Here is a 20,330-nt window from a genome sequence, read left to right as displayed (position 1 = left end):
CCATTTCAATAGAAAAATTGTTTCTGAATTGAAAATTGTTTCCGAATTGAAAAATCGATTTTAAATCGTACCGTGACACCAAAAATCGGAATCGAATCGGATCACCAGACACTGAGGGATTCGCACCCCTATTCAGTACTGCTTCTAGTGGGCAGGGTCCAAAATCCAATGCGCCTTACCTAGGGGTGCACCGATAAATAGGCCGGCCGATTTATCGGCCCCGATTTCCTTAATTTTGGGAAATCTGCCAATACTTATATGAAAAAACGATTTTACCGATTTATTTGTAGTTTTAACAACAATTGTCCAAACTTCATTTATATTTCAGAGCACTACCTCATGGCCAGTTAAAACAAGTTTGTATTGTTTCTAGGATATTGTTCAAGGGTATGTTTTTCAATAAAATAATATTGAAAATTGAAGGTGCATTGTGACCTTATAACACCTGACGGTGTCGCTTATGAAACACAATCGGAATCGGCAGGTCAGACTTTTTAGAAATCCGTGATCGGCCAGAAAACTGCAATCGGTGCACCCCTAGTTGATGTATTTGCACTCATTGTGTCTACTTTTATTGTTTAATTAGATGTGTGGTTTTATTTCTTGTATACAGATCATTTTATTTTAGCTTTGATTTAAAGTTTAATTCTTGTTTTGTGATTTGTACATCTGTGGGTTAGAATAAAGTTGAACTAAAGGCTGTGTCTCTTATTTAAACATTTGATGGAAATATTCCTGAGAGATCCAATAAATTTGTGTCTTTTTATGATTTTTCAGCTCAGTTAACTTTAATAGATTTAATGAATTCATTAAAGTGAAAAAAGGATTTAATGATAAAGCTGGCACTGTTTATTTATTTAATCTTCACTGATTAAAAAAACAAAAAACTTTTTTTTTTATACATAAATTGTTTTTAAAAATCGTTTCCACTCTCCATCTCAGACCCGTCCCAGTCCGCCCCCGTCTGCAGTGGGTCAGTGGCTCAGGGTCTGGCCTTCGGGAGTGCACAAGGCCGGGGCTCAGGGTCCGGCCTCGCACACTTCTGCAGGTCGGCAGCTTGTATGATCCTCTGCAGTGACTAGCTCGCTCTAAATTTTGTCGTCTGTCACCAAACACAAAAAAACACCTGCACTTCAGCATTAGACCACGGTTGTTGTCATTATTGTTTTTAAAATCTTAAAAAGAAGTCCAGTCGCTGCTCCAAATTCAAGTAATTGCAAATGGCAGATCGGGTTGTTGTGAAAAGTTACTCAAGCAACAAGTGACTCTGCCCCTTGACCAATCAGTGACCGACAGTGTTCTGACATCACACTTTGGTGCCAGTTCAGCACGCTTGGAAACCCAGAAAAATGGGTCCAGAAAAAGGGTCCGGTTCCATGAAAAATTGCTTGTGGAAAAGGCCTCGGAACCGTACTGAGCCAAACCGTGCTGAAGAGGAGCTATGGAAAAGGCCCATAATTCTCCTGTTTTATTGAGTGACACTCATTCATCCATACATCCATTGTCTTCCATCTCTCCCCGATAAATGAACTTCCCATCCTAGCTTTAAGGGAGAGCCCAGCTGCTCCAAAGAGAAAACTCATTTCGACCGCCTGCATCTGTGATCTCGTTCTTTTGTTCACTACCCAGAGTTTGTGACCAGGGTAGGAATGAAGGTCTACAGATAAATGAAGAGCTTCGCCTTGCAATTCAGCTCCTTCACAACAGACCGGCCCAGGGTAATATTGGAAGATCCTACCAAGGAGGGTCCTCACTGTTGCACCGAAGAGGACTATGCAAAAATGCACAGAAATTTACAAATGGCCAATCAGATAAGGTGAACAATTATCAGCTCAAAAACCCAGGAGGCATTCAAGTCATTTAACGTCTAACAAAATAATTTCTTTGAGTGAAAGAACCAAAGATTATTTGCAAATAAAGCTTAAGCACTTGTTTTTACATCACTGGTACACTTGCTGGAGTTAACCTTTTTACATGTTCAGGTTTTGTGTCTCATTGCCTGAATGCACTGATTCATGAGGGGAAAGACGTCATACCAGGAACTTGACACTTCAGAGCTTCAAAGTGAAGTGAAGCAGGAACTGTAAGCAAATGCTTCTTTCATACAGTTTATGATTGATGGACTGAACTTGTACTTGTCAGTGTAGCACTACAATTGGCTAGATCTACTCTGTTAAAAACCAACCACAATGAAAAATCCTGTAGTTGCACATCTTAATCAGTCACTAAGAACCAAATTCTTTTTTTCCCCCTTCTTTCAGCTGTTCCCTTCTTCAGGGTTTGCCACAAAGAACCAACTTGCATGAAGATTTGGCGATAGTTTTTATGCCGGATGCCCTTCCTGACGCAACTACAGACCACCGAGCTACCACAGCCCTGTGTGTGGAGCAGAGCTGCCATCTATGCCGTCCAGGGGAGAAGATGGTGGGGGTTAAGAGCCCAGAGTGGGCAAATGAGGGTGGAGGCAGGTGTGGGTGTTTCACCTTTCTCACCCACATTTTAATGTCGTCTGTCCAGGGAGTTGAACTAGAGACCTTCCGATCACAGGCTCACCTTTTCTAACCATTGCTCCAGGACTCTCCTAAAAAACTAATTAATTTTTTCCTCTTTGAAGAAGAGGTTATTTTATTATTGGTCAAATAAATGAATAAAAACAATTTATTTATTTGACCAATGATAAAATAACCTCGTCAAAGAATATACTGCAAACTGGCCAGATTATGAGACAAGTCAACGTCATACTTGATACGGAGCTCATTTGACATTTTAGACATGATAAGAAACTGAAATAAAAGCTTACACTAAGTCTTAACCTGAAGTGCATGCAAGCTAGCTTGTGCTTTATGTGCAACAACAGCAGCTCTGTTAAGACAATGAAACAATAGAAAAGTTGTAGTCACTTTCTAAGTTCATGCTTATAAAGCCAAGCCCCTGCCTTTTGTGTGCGAGACCTAGAGTATCTGAGTAAACACTCCGACACTAAGCCTATCTTTTCCTGCAGCTTGCTGCAGAGCAATGGCCAAGGCCTTGTGCTCTGCTGCAGTCAAAAATAGCACCAGTGGGTAATAAATAGAGGTTCTGCAAGCATAGTCCCATACACAGGCCTTACATATATATATATATATATATATATATATATATATATATATATATATATATATATATATATATATATATATATTGCACCTCTTTGTGCTGCAGTTGTCAGGCACTACTTAGGTGCTCAGACAGGATCAAGAAGCTCGAAAGAGAAAAAGTCACAGAATGACTGCTTTAAAGCTCCCAGTGCCACATGAAGTCAGTTTGGTCAAGTCTCAACCTGCCAGTTTGTTTTCTGTCAAACTAACAATCAATTATAATATCAAGGAACACTGAAACGTTTGACAATAGACTGTTTTGGTAAAGTTTAGCAAAATCAAGTGAAGTTGACAAATAATTTTGACTTCTCATCACCATCCAGTCTAAAAAGATACAATATATATTTTTAAATAGCATGTTCAAAAATCTGTCTAACTTGGGAATACTTTTATGTCCATATTTTTGATTTACTTCATTTTGGATATTGCTTCGTGTGTTGTCTATTGTTCTGTCTGTACAGCACTTTGGTTGGCCTTGTAGCTGTTTTAAGTGCTCTATAAATAAAATGGTATGGTATGGTATGTTGCCTTTTTCCCCACTCAGTGCTTTTTATTACAACATACTAATTTATTCAATCTTTCTTTATATAGATTAATCCCATTGAGCCTTGGGGACTAATTTACAAGACCTGAAATGGCTTCTGTGCTTCTGCAAGATGTGGAAATGCACCTCGTACATCTTCTGGATCACCTATTTAGACGTTCACAACAATAACCAAGAGTGGACACATTAATTTTTTTAGGCAAATTTATGAGACAGGCATTGGTATCTATATCATAAAGTTGCAAGTGAGATTAGTGCTTGTTAGGATTTTGTTCTTTGCTTTTATCAATTTGTTGTTGTGGTGACACTTTTGATAGGAAAGCATAGTCCTACTTTGGTCCTTTTTTGGTAGTTTTGGTCACTATATACACATGGTGCTTTGCCACTGTCTCAACTCTCGGGTTCCACACCGCATCAATTAAGGGCCTACCCACTGCCAGTACCCACCCCCACTCGAGCCGGATTATGAGACCAAGTTATATGAGGTTCCAAGCAGACTGGTGCCGATTTTGACGTAAGCAGGTACCAGCTGTTGCTTGGACAGTGGAGTAATGTCAATGGATGACCCATCCAGCAAAACTGAAAACTACATCTGATTCGCCACTTCCTCATGTTGCGTGTTATGTGGACAGTGTCACAAAAAATTAGCACATTTACAAAGCAATATCTGAGATGATGGCGCAGCATGGCTACACCCGGACTTATAAGCAGTGCTAAAAAAAATAAGCTAAAGAAACTGAAGTCCAATTATAGGGCAATTAAGGAACACAATGGGCGGAGTGGCTCAAACACAATGACCAGTTACGATCCCACCCACATAGTGGGGAAACAAGTCACAGTTGAAAATGACCTACACCTGAGAAGAACCGATCTGATCAGAGCCGAGTGGATTTGCACTTTTCAATGGCAAAGCAGCTATACTTTCATGGGTACAAAAAAGATTCCTACCCTTAGCTTCTTCTTGGCCCACTTCTAACCAACTGTGGTCCTGAATTGTACCAGCCTTGGCTTGGTGATTTAACTTACTGGAATATTATAATCTTCTGTATTTTGAGGGTAGACTAATATTTGTCTAATCCCTGTCCTCTAACCTTAATCTTAACCTCTGACACCTAGTCTTTCCATCTAACCATAACCCTAAATTCGGACCCCGAGTTTGAACCCTAACCCTACACTAAGGCACGGCCGGCCTCACTTACACAGATTATAGCCCCACATCCCAACTGCTCAAACTGTGAAACCAAAAATACAACATGGCAGCGCCCATAAACTGGATCCTGCTGGCTGCAATTTTACACAATGGAAGGAGGAAGAAAAGCTTCATCCATGTTTTGGATGTCTATGATTTTTAATGAGTGAAGCAAACAAAGTCAGCTGTATGTACTATTTTTCTTAGATGTTTAAAAATCTCAAAAGAAGGATGTCAATAAGAATGAGGGTTTGTTTGAGTACTTTGAGAGCAAAGAAACTGCAGCAGATAACAGCAGACAGGAAGTATGAATTACTGAAAAGTTATTCTGTTTTACCCTTTTGAACTTTCAACCTTTATCTGTCATGGAGCATGTTGGATTGGGAAACACTGGAGGCTTGTTGTAAACTCAAAAAAAGGCTGTATTTACTGACAGAAACTGCTGTTACAGATAGAAATGTCAATGGCACTAGGCTTGAAGATGTTAACTCTGGAAAATCTTGTTTTACTGCAGACCCGCATGCAGCATCAACTTCTTTCTCTCACATGAACTTGTAAGGTGTGATGTCTTCTCTAGGTTTAATTTACAATCAAACACAGCAGGAATAGTTTAGTGAAACAAACAAGAAATTAAAAAACATAACAGATCTAACACCGAGTAAGAGTTTAGTTTTCTCAACTATTAATTTGAACATGTCCTGATGCATGCTCAATAATCCAGGTAGATAAATCTCACAAGGTTGAGCCTGGTCCTCTGGATGAATTTGTCTTTGTTGAAACGTTTCATCTTTTATCCAAGACTTCTTTAGTCTGAGGGGCTGCAACAAACTCAGTCTTATAAGCATTACCTCCTCATAATGGTGCAAACAGTTTGCTGGTTACAACCAAAACTGGTTGTTCACATGATAAAGGAGGACCATCAGCCTAATAACTGATTGATGGTTAGTTCCCTGATGGCCACTTGCTATTCACAGAGGGCTGAGTGATATTTGCAATAAGAGCATTGTTAGAGGGTCACAGTTGGACACAGAGGTCTCTGCCCCATTTAACGCCAGACAGGTTTTCTTCACATAGATGATAAAAATGGCTTCCTTTACTCCCCTCTTGAGCCAACATCCCTTTCTATTGGACAACAATGATATATTTATCCCTGGCTGGCAAAAGGCAAAAATTTGTACGTATGCATGCGTGTGAGTGTGTGTGGTCAATACTGTATTAAGGACAGGGCAGATTTAATGAAACTCTCAAAAAAAACAGTTGTTGAATATACAAGCGCTGGTCATAAAATTAGAATATCATGAAAAAGTTGATTTATTTCAGTAATTCCATTCAAAAAGTGAAACTAGTATATTATATTCATTCATTACACACAGACTGATATATTTCAAATGTTTATTTCTTATAATGATGATGATTATAATTGAAAACTAATGAAAATCTTAAATTTAGTATCTCAGAAAATTAGAACATTATTTAAGACCAATAAAAAAAGGATTTTTAGAAATGTTGGCCAACTGAAAATTATGAACATGAAAAGTATGAGCATGTACATCACTCAGTACTTAGTTGTTGCTCCTTTTGTCTGGATTACTGCAGCAACGTAGCGTGGCATGGAGTGGATCAGTCTGTGTCACTGCTCAGGTGTTATGAGAGCCCAGGTTGCTCTGATAGTGGCCTTCAGCTCTTCTGAATTGTTGGATCTGGCGTATCACATCTTCCTCTTCACAGTACCATGGGGTGAAGGTTAGGTGAGTTTGTTGGCCAATTAAGAACAGGGATACCATGGAAAAGCTACTGGTACTGGTACAGATACTGGTAACATGGGCACTGTGTGCAGGTGCCAAGTCCTATTGGAAAACAAAATCTGCATCTCCATAAAGTTGGTCAGCAACAGGAAGCATGAAGTACTCTACAACTTTCCGGTAGACGGCTGCGTTGACCTTGGACTTCAAAACACAGTCGACCAACACCAGCAGATGACATGGCTCCCAAAACAATCACTGACTGCGGAAACTTGACACTGGACCTCAAGCAACGTGGATTCTGTGTCTGTCCTCTCTTCCTCCAGACTCTGGGACTTTGATTTCCAAAGGAAAAGCAAAATTTACTTTCATCAGAGAAGATAAATTTGGACCACTCAGCAGCAGTCCCAGGTGAGACGTTTCTGACGCTGTCTCTTGTTCAAGAGTGGCTTGACACAAAAAATGAGACAGCTGAGTCCTTTGTCCTGCACATGTCTGTGCGTGGTGGTTCTTGTATCACTGACTCCAGCTGCAGTCCACTCTTCTTTGTGAATCTCCCCCACATTTTGTAATGGGTTTTGTTTCAAAATCCTAAACAGCTAGCGGCAGTTTCCTTCCCATCACCTCTCTTTTAATGTGCTTGGACACAGAACTCTGTGAACAGCCAGCCTCTTTAGCAATGACCTTTTGTGTCTTGCCCTCCTTGTGCAAGTTGTCAATGGTCGTCTTTTGGACAACTGTCAAGTCAGCAGTCTTCCCCATGATTGTGTAGTCTACATAACTAGACTGAGAGACCATTTAAAGGCCTTTGCAAGTGTTTTGAGTTAAAGTTAGCTGATTAATCAGTTAGCTGATTAGAGCGTGGCACCAGGTGTCTTCAATATTGAACGTTTCACAATATACCAATTTTCTGATGTACTGAATTTGGAGTTTTCATTAGTAGTCGGTAATAATCATCAACATTAAAAGAAATAAGCATTTGAAATATATCAGTCTGTGTGTGTTTAAAGTTAAACCTATTAATATTGACAAAGTTGAGAGTTTTATGTTTATTTGACGGTGATTTCAATTTTTTTTGAAGGTTAAATACAAATAAAAGGTGAAAATTAATTTAATTGTACAGTTTTTCTGAGGCTTTTATATTTTTATACTGATATCGAATTATATCGTTAGACGGAAATTAAGAAATATATTGTGATAAAAGTTTTGGCCATATAGTCCAGTCCTATTGTACAGATACTGAACTCAAATGGGGTGTGGTTATAGCTAAGTCTGACCCATGGCACAAACTCCAACCGCTAACTGATCATGCAAGCTCTGTTTAAAACTGTCATTAACTCTTCAGCATCAACTCTGTCCGTTAGAAAATATCCCATGATCCACGGGAAGGATTTTAGTAAAACTCAAAAAATTATTGGATGTGTATCTACATATGCACCTTTTGGAGGTTAAAAAAAAATCACTTTAATGCCACTTTAGTTGGTGATATGAGACTTATCCATGCTGCTGATTTCTCACCCATCTTCTACTACAGACTCATGTTTAGGTTGTTGTTTAATAAACAGTATTATTTTTACATCATTAGTGTTTAGCGTATATCTTAGATCCTTGTATACCGTTTCTTTTTATACTTTATATTTTTGCTATTTTTGGGTGTAACTGGGACCTTGGGTACACAATTTCGTCCCACCTCATGTACCATATGTGATGCGAATGACAAAGAACCTTGAAACGGGTCGCAGGTCCATCACAGGGCCACATAGACAAAAACATTCACACTCACCTAAGGAATATTTAAGAGTTACCAATTAGCCTAATATGCATGCTTTTGGTCTGTGGGAGAAAACCGGAGTGCCCGGAAAAAACCCACACATGCCACACATGCACGGAGAGAACAAGCATACTCCACGCAGAACGATTCCCAGGCGGGAATCGATCTAACAAACCTTGCTGAGAGGTGATAGATGACCTACTGTACCATCTTGATGGAGTGTACTACACTTTGTTTTGTGTTAAGTCTGTCAGTCTGTTTCTCAGCAATTTATCTATAATGTGAAACACTTAAATGGAACTTCAGAAACTATACTGCAGAAGGACTGTACTGAACGATACAACAGAATAGCAATTTTTATTATAATTTTTTTATTATCTTAATTATCTATACTATGATTATAATCTTAATAGGATATTTTCTTTGAAATAATTGGTTACAATCAGATCAGCCCCCTTCCAAACCCTATCAACATCAAGGGTACTAAGATGGACACTGTGGACTAGGGGTGCACCGATTTATTGGCCGGCCAATTTATCGGTCCCAATTTACTTAATTTTGGGAAATCGGCTGAAACTTGCATGAGAAACCAATTTTACAGATTTTTTTTAGTTTTAACAACAACAACTGTCTGAACTTCATTTATATTTCAGAGCACTACCTCATGGCCAGTTAAAACAAGTTTGTATGGTTTCTAGGATATTGTTCAAGGGTATGTTTTTCAATAAAATAATATTGGAAAATTGAAGGTGCATTGAGACTTTAAAACACCTGACAGTGTCGCTTATAAAACAAAATCGGTATCGGCCAAAATTGGAATCGGCAGGTCAGATTTTTTAGAAATCAATGATCGGCCAAAAAACTGAAATTGGTGCACCCCTACTTGGGGGTACACCTAGACCATATGTGTCAAACTCAAGGCCTGGGGGCCAAATGTGGCCCTTGATGACATCTTATCTGGCCCTCAAGATGATATATGAAACATAAAATACTTCTATCTTTAGAATTTTTTCAGTAATCTGTGATTATGATGTCGAAAGCACAACAGAGAACATCAAATGAGACCAATCAAACTCTTGTCGAGGAGCCTGTGACCAAGAAAAGATGTTGGGTATCTGATTTGAGTTAATGTCGTTTTTGAAATTGGCCCTTAGTTTGAAAAGGGTTTTAATTATGGCCCCCTTTTATAAGTGGGTTTGACAGCCCTTGACCTAGACAATAAACTGGACTGGGCAGCTAACACCAACGCCCTCTACAAGAAAGGGTAAAGATGCCTTTTTCTTCTGAGGAGACTCGGGTCCTTTAACATCTGCAGGACCATGCTGCAGATGTTTTACCACTCGATGGCCTCCAGCATCATCTTCTACGCTGTGGTGTGCTGTAGCAGCAGGGTGAGGTAAGCTGATGCCAACAAACTCAATAAACTCATCAAGAGAGCTGGCCCAGTTCTGGGAGTGGACCTGCAGTCTCTGACAGAGGTGTCCGAGCAGAGGATGCTGAGGAAACTGCTCCAGATCCTGAACAACACGTCACACCCCATGTATGCCACACTGGACTCTTACCGCAGCACAATCAGTCGTAGACTGAGACCACCGAGGTGCTCCACAGAACGCCACAGGAAGTCCTTCCTCCCTGTTGCTATCAAACTTTTCAACTCCTCCCCCTTTCCATGAGCTTCCCTTATAGGATGGCTGGGCTCAGCCTCAATGGGTATGTTTACATGGACATAATGTTTACATGTTCAAATGGCCGGTCGGAATAAAAGTGTGTCATGTAAACACTCCGTTCGGGTTATTTTTTGTGTATTCGGCGCGATCCGATATAATTTGTGATCAGAACGAAACGAGTGGTTTACTGTTTTCCGTAACCCGACCGGTGCGCATGTAAACACTTGATCTGTTCGTTTTTATCTGATCGTGAAAAACTGACCTGACTGCGCATGTGCGACTTTGCCATTTCCGCCTGGCTAACACTAATAATATTAGCATGTCAGGGAAGCAAAACTGGTCGGTGAGCGACACAACATTTCTACTAGAAGCTTTTAAAGAGCTCAGAATGATTTCTATTACCTGTAGCTCAGTCAGGGAGTGCAATAACGTCTCCACCATCATTAAAACCTGTCGCGGGTCCATTTTGGGTGTTCAGGTTTGTTTACGTTCACCCGGAAGTAGAACTTCTTCTTCGGTGTTTTTTTTTAAGGAGAGTTTACCACTCTGCGCATGTCAGTACTGCTGTTCAGAACAAAGCCCGCTGCATGTAAACACTCATCATGAACAGATTGTGCCCATGTAAACAACACATTTGAATTATTCAAACAGAACACATTTCAATCCGGTCAAAGAATTCTGCGCATGTAAACATAGCTAATGATAGTGTGAGGACTTCTGCTATCCAGGGAGAGCAAGAAGAGCCACTGCTCCTCTGCATTGAAAGGAGTGAGCTGAGGTGGTTCAGGCTTCTGATTAGGACGCCGCCTTTGGAGGTTTTCCAAGCATGTTCCACTGAGGAGAGACCCAGAACTTGCTGGAAGAACTACAGTGCACGTATTCTCTCTGGCCTGGGAACTCCTTGTAATCCATCCCCCAGAAGAAGCTGGATAGTGTCGCTGGAGAGAGTGATGGATGTCTGGAGGTTTCCTCCTAGACCTACTGTCTCCATGACCTGTCCATAGATGAGCAGTAGGAGATGCAGTGACCCCACACTAGGAAATGCTCCTCTGATGGGGTCAACATCCATAGAGAACATAGATGAAACATTTTTCATTCAACATAACTATGAATTGACTTAACAATGGGATTGGGCACAAAAAAGCAATTTCATGTCACCGTTCTAGTTATTCCACATAACTGACGATAGATTTTGTACCTGACAGTAAAAGATTTCAGTCTGCATCAGCTGTGAGAAGCACATGGAAAAGAAACTTTTAATACTTCTCACTGGTGCATTATCTCTGGTATCTACGGCAAACTTCCCTCCCTGTTATGAACCTGCATGAATACCAGACAACTTTTAAGTTTGACGTGAACTTTTGAGGGGTTCAAATATTTAGTTTGAGCTGAAGATGTCTGCTAGGCCTCACGAAACTTGAGTGAAACCACATTAATCGGTCCTATTAATACTACACAACATAAAACCTACAATTTCCCTTTGTTTTAGAGCAGTAATTTACTGACTGTAGCGGATTTATATTGCGAATCGCAAGGTTTTGTCGATCTGAAATATCTTTGAGAACTTTTTCAACAGGAAAGTTCATTTTTATTAAGAACTAAATGAGCCGTCGTATGTTAACGTGCTATGAGGTCATACTTTCTGCCATTGTTTAACTAACTAAATCCAAACGAGTCTTAAATTACTTGATGAAAATATAAAATACGTTCGTTAATTCAGCAGCTTCTAAAAATAAAGCAACCATTTAAAACTTGGGATACTTCAGGATAAGTTAGTTTGGATATTGTTTCCCAGGCCTCGATCCATGGAAAAGCTCTGAGCCTCCTGTGGAAACTTATCAGCGCTTTTTGTACCTTCAAACAACGTCACTGACACGCAGAGACCCCACTTTAATTAAACACCACCGCTTACTAACTTGTTAACGAACCCCTGAGGGAAGTTTGCGCACTTTTCGCAACAGTTGTCAACTTTTCCTACCTGCACGGAGTCGGCGGCCATCTTGGTTTTCGCCTTTGAATCAGATCCTACGGGGAGAGTGGAGGAGCGGCTCCGAAAACAACACTCGCTTTGAGTTTCCCTCGCTGGCGACACGACAACCGGACTATTTTCACCGAACCATCGCTCATCTCCCACACACGGGGCTTCCCGTCCCGTCTTCGCACTTCTTCTTTTTTCTGACTCGGTCTCACCGTCCCGAAGGCTGGACTGGCGCTCGCGCACGCAGGGAGCCGCGGCATAAATCTGTCCCGCTGCAGTTGGAGGGATAGAGGCGGTGGTTTGGAGAGGAAGCGTCCGCCCCGTGGAGCTGCGGGCCTGCGGGGACTCCCACTCCTGCCGGGACAGTCACACACGTGACCCAGAAGGTCCCACACGCTCCACCGAACCTCACCACGAAGACCTGACCTCCTCTGAGGTGGACACAAATCAATGTGTTAAAAGAAATAAGATGCAGAGTGAGGAGCCTAAATGTTTTATTTAGGTAAACGTAAAAAAAAAATTATTTACAGGATGTGTAATCAGTATTGTAAATTATTTTAAAAAAATACATCATGTTTGTCAATCTGATAAAAAAAATTAAAAAATCCCCTCAAATATGTGTTCTATAAGCTCAAAAATAAGAGTTATGAGATTTCATAATTGCTGGTAAACACGAGCTTATGAAATAAAAAGTTCTAATTTTTCAGCACACTGATTGTTTTTTTCCTCAACATAGGGTATGGTATGGTATAAAGTTTATTCATTTTTTAAAAAGTACAAAACAATTCCATAACAATATAAAAAAAAGATACAAAAGATTTAAAATGAAAGGCAGCAGAAAGAAGAAAAAATCTCATTATATCTGCCCCTTTTTTCAAACAATTATTTCAATCATAATAATTTTCATAATAATATTAAGCAACTACCAGCAACAAACAGACAAACATCCCCCGCCTACTCCTAACTACTTTTCCTTCTAACCTACAAAGCCCTCAACAACCTAGCTCCATCTTATATTTGAGATCTTATTGTCCCATATTTTCCTAACAGAGCACTTCACTGTCAGACTGCAGGCTTACTTGTGGTTTCCAAAAGCAGAATGGGAGGAAGATCTTTCAGTTAACAGGCTCCTCTCTTGTGGAACCGAGGCTGACACATTGTCCAGTTTTAAGACTGGGCTCAAGACTTTCCTTTTCGATAAATCCTATAGTTAGTGTTGGCTTGTTATGCTGCCATAGACTTAGACTACTAGAGGACAAATTGACCTAATTTCTTAAAATGAATTGTTACAATTGAATCGTTTTCATTTAAAATAATTTTTATCTTAACATGTGATTCTCAAACTGCCATTGTGTATCTGTTCCTACCAAACCAAGCCGGATGAAGCAGATGACCTGGTTCTGCTAAAGGTTTCTTCCTCATGAGGGAGTTTTTCCTTTCCACTGTCACCTTCATGCTTGCTCAGGATGAGAGTCTGTGACAAAGTTAAACTCAAAGCAGTCTGCTCCTCATATAAATAATGTTATTAACTTACTTTATATATATGAATGAATGTTTCTGTTCAGAGCCCTGAGATGACTTCTGTTGTGACTTGGCGCTATAGAAATAAACTGAATTGAAATGAACTAACAAGTAGAAGAGACACGTATAAATGAATAAAATCCATTTTAAAAAGAAGAACATTTGAAAGTGTACAAAAAAATCTATAGATAGACAAACACTTCCATGAACATTACATTAATGCAAATGTAGACACACGTTGAAGCACGTCTCCGTGGTGTTCTGTTCAGACTGATCCAACATCTTCAAACAGACATTCCACTTTATTTCATATGATACAGCTTTAACAATGGCCAAAGGCAGTCTGACATACGTTTTTTCCGCAGTTAAAAAAATAAAGGACCACTCAAATCTAGCTTGCATGTGTAGGTAGAGCTACAGATTTATAATTCGACTGTATTAGCCTCCTAACCAGCAGCTGTGAATGCTTTTAAGTCCATTTTTAGCAGGAGAGAGAGTAAGTGCAGTGGGCGACACATCAATCAACCAATCAGTCAATTTTATTTATAAAGCACCTTTCATATTAAAAGCAGCTCAAAGTGCTGTACAGAATTATAAACAATGAACCCACAAGATATAAGCAAACAATACACCAAAAATACACAGGCAGTTAAAATATTAGGACCAATATCCTCTCCAGTTACATAAAGAAAATGTTCAGACCTGGACATTTTTATGCAGAGACAGTTGTAAAGTGAGTAATTTGCTGTGGCTTGTTGGCATCATTCACACAGAGCAGAACAAGGGAAGAAATTTCAGTCATCTTCAAAGTCTCCACTGCCTCCTATTTTGGGTCACGATCCAACATGCTTAGTGTTTTCCTACTACAATAGCTTTAAGTGTCTTAATTTGTTCATGTTCCTTCCTGCCCTCAGTATCTTCTTGTTATGATATTAGCATTGCATGACCCTGTGTCACGTTTATTTAACTGATGTGTCCTCTCTTTTCAGCTTTGGTTAGCTGGTGAAACTTTATAAGTAACAAGCTCCACCTGCTACAGGAGCAAGGAGCAGAGAGGAGGTCGAAGGTGTTGGTGCGATATCTGGTGGTTACTGGTTCCTCTCTCCACCTCCATGCTCACTCCCGCTCCTTCCCTTACAGACACTAGCCTTGCACACTGTCACTTTTGTATATTGTACTTGGTCTAGGAGTTACCAGCAGTCCTTGTTTCTGGGTTCTTGGTTTATGGAGTTAGTTTCTAGACCATAGGGTGAGGGGAGCAGCCTGAATCTGACGGCTGGCTGGTTCAAGACTTTGTCCTGTTTTTGTTTATTTTGGTCGGGGACTCACAATTCCCTGTTTTTCCTCATGCTGTGTCATGTGAACCCCTCCCTGACAAACAGACCACAAACAATCAGTGTAAAACCCTTTTGCCAAAACAAACATGCAAGTTCATCCAGGTGACACCATATTGGATCGGTCAGGAACATGGGTTAACAACAACCACCACTGGTGCTATTGACAAGCATGGTGCCAGCAGAGATTCTGCTACTGTTAGAAGAAGACAACAAGGAGGGAAACATGTCAGGAGACAGGGGGAGAAGAAGAAAGTCAAAAATGTAGGACTGAGGGTGACAACTAAATGTGAGGACAATGACAGGTAGAGAGCTGGCTGACATGATGCAGAGAAGGAAGGTAAATGTTTTGTGTTCAAGAGACCAAGTGGAAGGGCAGCAAGGCTCGTAGTATTGGAGCAGGGTTCAAACTGTTTTACCATGGTGTGGATAGAAAGAGAAATGGAGTAGGGGTGGTCCTGAAGGAGGAGTTGGCAAAGATAGAGGTGAAGAGAGTGTCAGATAGAGTGATGTGCCTGAAGGTAGAAGTAGAAGGTCTGATGCTAAATGTTGTCAGGGGTTATGTTCCTCAGGTTGGATGAGATGAGGAGGAGAAATATAATTTTTTGAAGGATCTGGATGAAGTGATAGAGAGTATTTCCAGGGAGGAGAGAGTGGTGATCGGAGCAGACCTGAATGAACATGTTGGTGAAGGAAACAGAGGGGATGAGGAAGTGATGGGTAGGTTTGGTGTCGAGGAAAGAAACCAAGAAGAACAGCTGGTGGTGGATTTTGCCAAGAGAATGGAAATGGCTATAGTCAATACCTATTTCCAAAAGAGGGAGGAACAAAGAGTGACCTGTAAGAGTGGAGAAGTACACAGGTCGACTACATTCTGTGTAGAAGAGGAAACCTGAGGGAGATTGGAGACTGTAAGGTTGTGGCAGGGGAGAGAGTGGCCAGACAGCATCGGATGGTTGTGTGTAGAATGACTGTTGTGGTGAAAAAGAGGAAAATATGGAAGATGAGGAAGGAAAAATAAAAATGTAGTGAGGAGTTCAGAGAGGAAAGGATTAGTGAAGTGCAGGAAATTACCCCGAGGAAGAGGTGAGCCAAGAAGAAATATGACAGTGAGAGGACTGAAGGGAGGAGACAGGATTATAAGGAGATGCAACGTAGAACAAAGAGGGAGGTAGCTAAGGCAAAGCGGGTGTATCCAGCATTTCCATACCACAGTAAAGTTATTGTAGTACTAACTACAGTAGCACATAAGTACTTTAAAACTAACTCTCGAACTAATTGCAATAATGTAATATATAATATAATTTAAAATAATATTGCTATTGTTAAATGAAAAGTAATATAAAACTACTACAAATGGTTTATATCAAGCCAGAATTACTGTCGTTTGATTTACAGTAACCTAATATTTTCCCAGAATGCACTGTAAATTCACAGTGACAGTGTATACGGTGCAGTTCTGTTGTGAATACAGTAATCATTCTGTGAAAACCAACTGTACAGGAACTCACTGCACATTGCTTTAACACTAAAGACGTGTTGACAAAACAGTCATTTTCCAAGTAAAAGAATGAAATTTATTCACAGCGTGTACCTCATTTATTTGCGGACAAAGTTTTTTATGGGACAGATGAAGGTACAGCCGGGCAGCTTTTACTGGGAAACATGATGCTATGAGACAGAAGCAGTTCAGAATATTTATCACCCACCTCCAAAAGGTGAGGGTGGACGATAATGTGTTTACCTGTCTCTGTGTGTGTGTTAACAAAAATTCTCATGAACAAGTCTCTCTTGTAAATGAGTCCTCGTGACTCCGTGAGACTAGCCTGTATAAATAAAGGTTGAATGAATAAACCGCTGAATGGATTTTAATAAACGTTCAGAAAGTGATAACTACAACTTGTTACCTTTTGGACTTAACCAAATTAAAGTTGAACTTGTCCTCTTTTTAGATTTCATTCTGATCAGTAAATACTGTAAATGATTACATATTGTTTGCCTGATACACACGGAGGCAGAAATACTTGTTAATTCACTTTTCTGTTCAGTTTGCCTGTTTAGTGACTGCAGCCTGTTGTAGAGGTGATGACATATCTGCAAATAAGGAAAAACACAGTGTTGTCTTTATCCCAGTTTTTTGTGTTTGGTTCTGTGAATTTGATTTTGTCATGTCGTTCCTTGTGTTTTGCTTTTTAGGTATTTTTTTTATTCCAAATGTTTTGTTGGTTTTCCCATGTCCCTATGAGATCATTCATTGTTTCATTTCCTCAAACAGCCTTGTTCTTCAGTCCAACCCCTCTGTTAAACATTAACATCTGCATATTATTTTTTTTCCCAAATGTTTTTTTTTAATTGTTTTTTGTTTATTACATCATAAAAAAATCTTGAAATGGACTTTGTGAACAAAGATCGCAATTCAATCAATAATCAGAACATGCATATAATAACTTGCATCAACTATGCATTCATGCAATGCACTATTACGAGATCAGAATTAGCATATTGACAAATATAGTCTACTTTCCAGCTTCTATAATGTTCATATATGGTTCCTAGAGTTATCTTTTGGTTTTCTTTTTTCAATGTATGTTAGACTTTCCAGACCTGTACACTCTGAAAATTATTTTATCCATTGTTTGATAGAGGGAGCCTCTACACTTTCCCAACGGAGTGCAACAACTCTCCTGGCTTGTGGAAGTCCATCCGTCTGTCCATCCTTCCATCCATTATCTTTACCCGCTTCTTCTTTTTCGTGTCGTGGGGATCGCTGGTGCCCATATCTAACCCTCACTGTGCGAGAGGCGGGGTGCACCCTGAACAGCAAGTAAGTCTGAAGTCTAGTACAGTAATTCGGTTTGTTTCTGCATTTGTGTGAAGTTTTCTGGGTAGATTCCAAACACACAGTTTTACATCAAAAGGATTATTTTTGAAAACTTCAGATAAGTGTTTGATTTCTCTCGAGAATTTCTAATTTTTTTACATCCCCATGAGCTGGGAAGTAACGTTCCTTTTTCATTTAGACTTTTATTACATAAATCTGGACTATTATTGGATATCTGGTGAAGTTTGATCGAAGCGATAGGTGCCCTCCTCAGCCACCATATTGTAGTAGTGTAAACCATGAATTTATTGTTTGTTTACACCTACATAAGTCTGCATTAGCCTCAGCTGCCTCCATTTATCTCAGTGCTACCAGGCCCTGTCTACTGTACATGTGAATGATCTCTGGAAACGTTAGTGTTTTTTCAGTGCTGATTGTGGAGAATCAACATAAAACAAACAACAAAAAACACATTGATACTGTGGTGCATGTTGAATCCTCTGAAGTTTCCATGCAAGGCAGGGTTGCAAGATAAAAAATGACAAACTATATTTCTGTCCCTTTAAATTATTATATTTTGACCTGACCCTAGAATTATTAAAAACTGTAAATATTGTATATCTGGCAAGACGTCACTCGCTGGCACTATTATTTTTTGCTTTGAACATTGATGCTGGAGCACAGGATGCTCTCCACTGCACACTTGTAGAAGGAGGTGAAGACTAAATGCTTCCCAGACCAGCTTGTCTCAGCCATCAGAGGAAGTAGAGTCTCTGATGAGCTTTCTTGATCAGGCTGGAAGTGTTGTTGCTCCAGCTGAGGTTGTCATTCAGGTGCACACCCAAGTACTTGTAGTTGGAGACCACTTCCACCGTAGATCTTCCCATGTGCAGTAGGTGTGTTTGTCCCTTCTGAAGTCCACAATCATCTCCTTTGTCTTCTTCACATTGATGTGAAAGCTATTCTTCTTGCACCAGCTCTCCAGGTGTTCCACCTCCTGCCTGTAGCTGGACTCATCGTTGTTAGTGATTCATCCCACCACTGCTGTATCATCTGCAAACTTTACAATGTGACAGCCTGGATGTGTAGATGTGCAGTCATATGTGAGCAGAGTGAACAGGAGAGGGCTCAACACACAGCCCTGAGGAGAGCCAGTGCTGAGGGTTAGGATGGAGGAGGAGAAGTTGTGGATCCTCACTGACTGTGATCTGTTTGTTAAGAAATCTAGGACCCAGTTGCAAATGGAGGGGCTTAGTCCTAGTGTGAGCAGTTTGTCCATCAGGGTTTGGGGGATCATGGTGTTGAAGACAGACGTGAAGTCCACAAAGAGCATATGGATGTAGGAGTCCTTCTGCTCCAGGTTGGTGAGAGCAGTGTGGACCACAGAGGAGATGGCATCCTCTGTTGATAGATTCTTGCAGTATGCATACTGGTTTGGGTCCTCGCTGATGTCAATGGTTTTTTTGATGTGGGCCATGACCAGTCTTTCAAAGCATTTTGAGTATGGGGGAGAGGGGTATTGGCCGGTAGCCAGTAACAATCTGCCATTGTTCCTGTTGTTCATTGACTCTCATAGAGTAGAAAAACTAATAACTGCAGCCGTATGTCATGCGCACGTGCAGTTTCATACCTTCACTCTGAGATCTGGATACAAAAAGCTTCAGTTTCAGAGAAGACGAGGGCTGTTGTTGTTTTACACAAAGGACCAAACCATAGCAGAAATGTTACGGTTTCACTCAGAATTAGTGTTGTGTAATCAGAGCTTTTTCTCATCAGTCATTCTGTTTGTCTCCTTGCTGTTTCTCTTGTGATCCCTGTGATTTGGCTCATTGAGTTTTTTGTTGTTTTGTTGTCATTTAATTTTTTTTTTTTTCCCATTCACAAAATCTTCCTTTCCATCGTGTCCTTACATGAGTCTGCATCCCTGGGTCCTGATAACTACAGTCCTGAAATGTACCCAAATAAGATTTAAACAAACAAAAATAAATCAATAAACAAACAAACAAACAAACACAAAATCAGCACTGTGTTTTTACAGTGATGGAGCATCTCAAAATCCAAACCACATCTTTGACAAAACTGCTGGGTAAGTGCCCACATACTTTCAACTCTGGTTTCACAATGAAGACTTTCTGTTACACTATTGTTGTGACTTGTTGAGTAAACCAACAACAGGCTGCTCTATCAAACCTGACAGACCTCTCCCAACACCACAGAACATCTGATACAGATGAGGTTTTATTTTTGCCTTACAATATCAAGGGTGATTCTAGGATCTGACCTTTGGTAACTCTAAATTGTCTCTAGGTGTGAGTGAGAGAGTGAATGGTTGTTTGTCTCGTTTGTCTCTCTGTGTCCCTGTGATGGACTGGAGACCTGTCCAGGGTGTCCTTAGCACAGTGATAGATGAATATGGGTATCAGTGACCCTCGTGACCCGAAAAGGAAGAAGTGAGTAAAAGATAATGGATGGATGGATGGGTGCTCAGCCCCATTTAATCCGTAGGAAACTTTAGTAAACTAGATTTACCACAGGTACAGAAGTCTCTGTCCCAAAGGGACACTTAAACAAATGACTGTTGTGGAAGGCTAGGCTGAAGTAAAAAAAATAAAAATAAATAACAACA

The 20,330-nt window shown here is 40.2% G+C and overlaps 1 protein-coding gene across 1 annotated transcript in view; it reads right to left on the bottom strand.

Moving 5' to 3' along the window:
* The window catches only part of pkn2a (protein kinase N2a), a gene marked incomplete in the record, with an annotated part of 88,484 nt that extends 76,086 nt beyond the window's left edge, over positions 1-12,398 (bottom strand). Inside the window, 1 exon segment of the mRNA XM_037682162.1 lies at positions 12,029-12,398. Coding sequence (XP_037538090.1) covers positions 12,029-12,049 — 21 coding nt within the window.
* Between the last annotated feature and the right edge of the window lie 7,932 nt (positions 12,399-20,330).

The sequence above is a fragment of the Nematolebias whitei genome, chromosome 9 (assembly GCF_014905685.2).
Source record: "Nematolebias whitei isolate Nwh7 chromosome 9, NemWhi1, whole genome shotgun sequence".
Taxonomy (NCBI): domain Eukaryota; kingdom Metazoa; phylum Chordata; class Actinopteri; order Cyprinodontiformes; family Rivulidae; genus Nematolebias; species Nematolebias whitei.
The sequence above is the reverse complement of the archived record's forward strand: the minus strand, read 5'-3'. Positions and strand labels throughout refer to the sequence as shown.